This window comes from Emiliania huxleyi (assembly GCF_000372725.1).
Source record: "Emiliania huxleyi CCMP1516 unplaced genomic scaffold EMIHUscaffold_31, whole genome shotgun sequence".
NCBI classification, from domain to species: domain Eukaryota; phylum Haptophyta; order Isochrysidales; family Noelaerhabdaceae; genus Emiliania; species Emiliania huxleyi.
In genome coordinates this window covers 364,089-366,737 of record NW_005199684.1, presented here as the reverse complement: position 1 = coordinate 366,737, position 2,649 = coordinate 364,089, and the positions used below count along the sequence as shown (strand labels likewise).

Sequence of the window (2,649 nt, the reverse complement as noted above, 5' to 3'; positions counted from 1 at the left end):
ACGCCCGCCCCGCGCCCGACACGCCCACCGCCCGCGCCCCGCCCCCCAGGACGGCACCGTCCACTTCTCCGAGCTTCTCATCCTCGAGAAGCCGCCCGAGATGTCAAAGAAGAAGCGCAAGAAGCCCGAGGACAACCTGGCCGACGGATCGATGAGTCAGCAGCCGGCCCTCGACGGCAACCAGTCCTCAAACTACCGCATCATGTTCTCGCTCTACCGCCGCTTCGAGCCGGCCGACGGCGCCGCGCCCGCCGTGGACCCGGCCGCCGCCGCGGCGGACCCGTCGGGCGCGCCCGCCGCTCCGCCCGCGCCGCCGCCCGGCAAGCACCTCACCTTTTGCATGGCGCCCGAGGACATCCTCATCCGCAACTCGTTCCACATGCTCTCCGAGACGGAGAAGAACGCGCGGCGCGAGGAGTACAAGGCCTCCGAGGGCGCCACGCGCCGCAAGTCAAAGGATGGTGGGGCGGCCGGCAAGTCCAAGAAAGCCAAGCAGCCGGGCCCCCTGCCCGTCGTGACTGCCGTCTACGAGCCGGCCGGCTCCTCGAGCAGCGTGATGGCCGTCGTCGCGACGGTCGCGGCGGTGGTCGAGCCTGCGGCCGCGATGGCGGTGGTGGAGGCTGAGCCGCCGGCGGGGGTGGCCGCCCTCCCCGAGGTCGCAACCCCTCCCGACGAGCCGGCAGCGGCGCCGCTCGCCCCGCTGGCGGAGGTGAGCGTCTCCGCTGCGCACTACACGGACTTCACCCAGCCCGCCGTGCCGCACCCCGCCGACGCCGCCGTCGAGCCCACCGCCTTCCTCGCCTCCGCCGCCCTTGCCGCCGAGTAGACACTAGCACGGCTCTTCGCGGCTGGCGGGCATGGGGCGGCGGTTCGTCGAGGGTTAGCGGCGCCGCTCGCCGGCCGACGGCGGCTGGGCAGCGACTTGCGGGCGGAGGCCTCGGGGCGGCGGCGGCGCGGTGCGGTGGGGCTTGGAGCCACGCTGCCGTCGCCGGTTGACAGGCCTGAGGGCAAGGCCGCAAGAAGGGCGGCGGCGGACGACCCGCTCGTCGGAGGGCTTGCGGCGCCGGGCGGCTCTCCGACGCGCGGGGGTGCACATGCTTTCTGGGCGGGTGACGGGCCATCGGCGGCAAGGTCGCGCATGCCGGGACCGCTGATGTGCGATCCCCGGCACACGCTTCCGTGCCCACTCTGGCCATATGCACGCACTTGCCTGCGGTGAGGTCCTCTGCGGTGTCGTCGTCAGTCATGTGCGGCTCATGTCTGTTGTCTCCGGGCCGCGCCGTGCCGGCCGCGCTTTTTTATAGCAATTCCCAAAAACCCGGCGCGCGCGAGAACCGAGTATCTTTGCGTTTTCCTTGGCGTTCCTGCTTTCCCATTTCCCTCGTACGTCGTAGCTCGTATATGCATTGAATCGGGATAATATGCTGACCATGAGAGGGGATCAAAAAAATTGCTTTCGAAGAAAAACGAGCACGCATATTCTCCCCCCTCCATTCTCTCCCCCTTGGCGTGGGCGCGCCTCACCCCCCAGCTCTCGGTATCGCGTACTGCACGAGGCTACCGTGGGCCCCGCCTGCGCGCTGGGGGTTCCCTGCCCTGTCGGGCAGCCTAGCTCTGAACCTGGGGTCGCTACCTAATGCGGGGCGAATGAGTGATGAAGTTAGTGCCTTGGTGTGCCCGTTCCCCGTTATGGCTTCCCCTGGTCTCGCGACCATGAATGAGAGCTCTCACTCCCAGGGTACTCCCGCGTATCTGGCTCCCTTATCCCCCCCCTCTTCCCCCCCCTTTCTCTCTCCGAGATGACCCGTGCTCTACGTGCCTAGGTTTGGTCTTCGGGGAGGGGGGATTGTCGGTGTGTCCTCGCGAGTTTTTCTCGCTGGGCGCCCAACAGCTTCGATTTCCCTCCTTAGCGCCCCGGGTAGAGCGTGGTCTCCCCTGGAGCCTGCCACGCCCGTTCTGTCTAAGCCCAGGGTTCAGCTTTCCAGTTGATCCTTATCGGACTGGTGAGTTCCTTCTAGCTGCCAGTGTGACGCCCCGGCAACATTGGCAGCGGTGCTAACACACTACGCCATCTTTCATTTGAGTTTTAGGAGTGTTTTTTGTTCGGTTTTGGGTGGCTGGACGTGGGTTCGAATCGGGCTCGCGGAGCGTCGCGGGCGCGTGGGTGCGTGGTGCGTGTGCCGTGCAGCAAGCGAGCGAGCGAGCGAGCGAGAGAGAGAGAGAGAGAGCAGGGCTTCTCTCTTTTGTCTCGCCGCGGCTGTTTTCCTCTACCGCGTGTCGGTCGTCATCTCGGGGTCTGTTCGGTGAGGGCATTGGCGGGCGACGGAGTGTAGGTGGGCTCTGGTGGAGCTGTGTATTTGGTCTGTGCAGAGGCGCTTTTTGTCGTGTGCGCGGCACGCGTGCACTGCGGGCGCGCGCGCCTTGAAGATGCCCGTCGGATAGCCGACGCCGGCCGTCTCGTCGGTGCGGGAGCGCTTCGGCGAGGTTGGTTCGCTGCGCGACATTGGGAAGGTGCCCGAAGGCAGGGAGGTTTTGTCCGCCTCGCGGAGCGAGACTTAGAGAAAACCTGCGCGCGTCACGGAAAGACAGAAAGAAAAACAGATAACCTGTGGAGCTGGAGGGAGATGGGAGGGGACGGTGCTCGGTGGA

The 2,649-nt window shown here is 66.7% G+C and overlaps 1 protein-coding gene across 1 annotated transcript; it reads left to right on the top strand.

Moving 5' to 3' along the window:
* Positions 1–603: 603 nt before the first annotated feature.
* Positions 604–1,317, top strand: EMIHUDRAFT_354708 (hypothetical protein; the record flags this gene model as incomplete). Its single annotated transcript, XM_005774580.1, has 1 exon — positions 604–1,317. A coding segment is annotated over one exon (223 nt), but the record flags the coding sequence as incomplete, so codon positions are not given.
* Between the last annotated feature and the right edge of the window lie 1,332 nt (positions 1,318–2,649).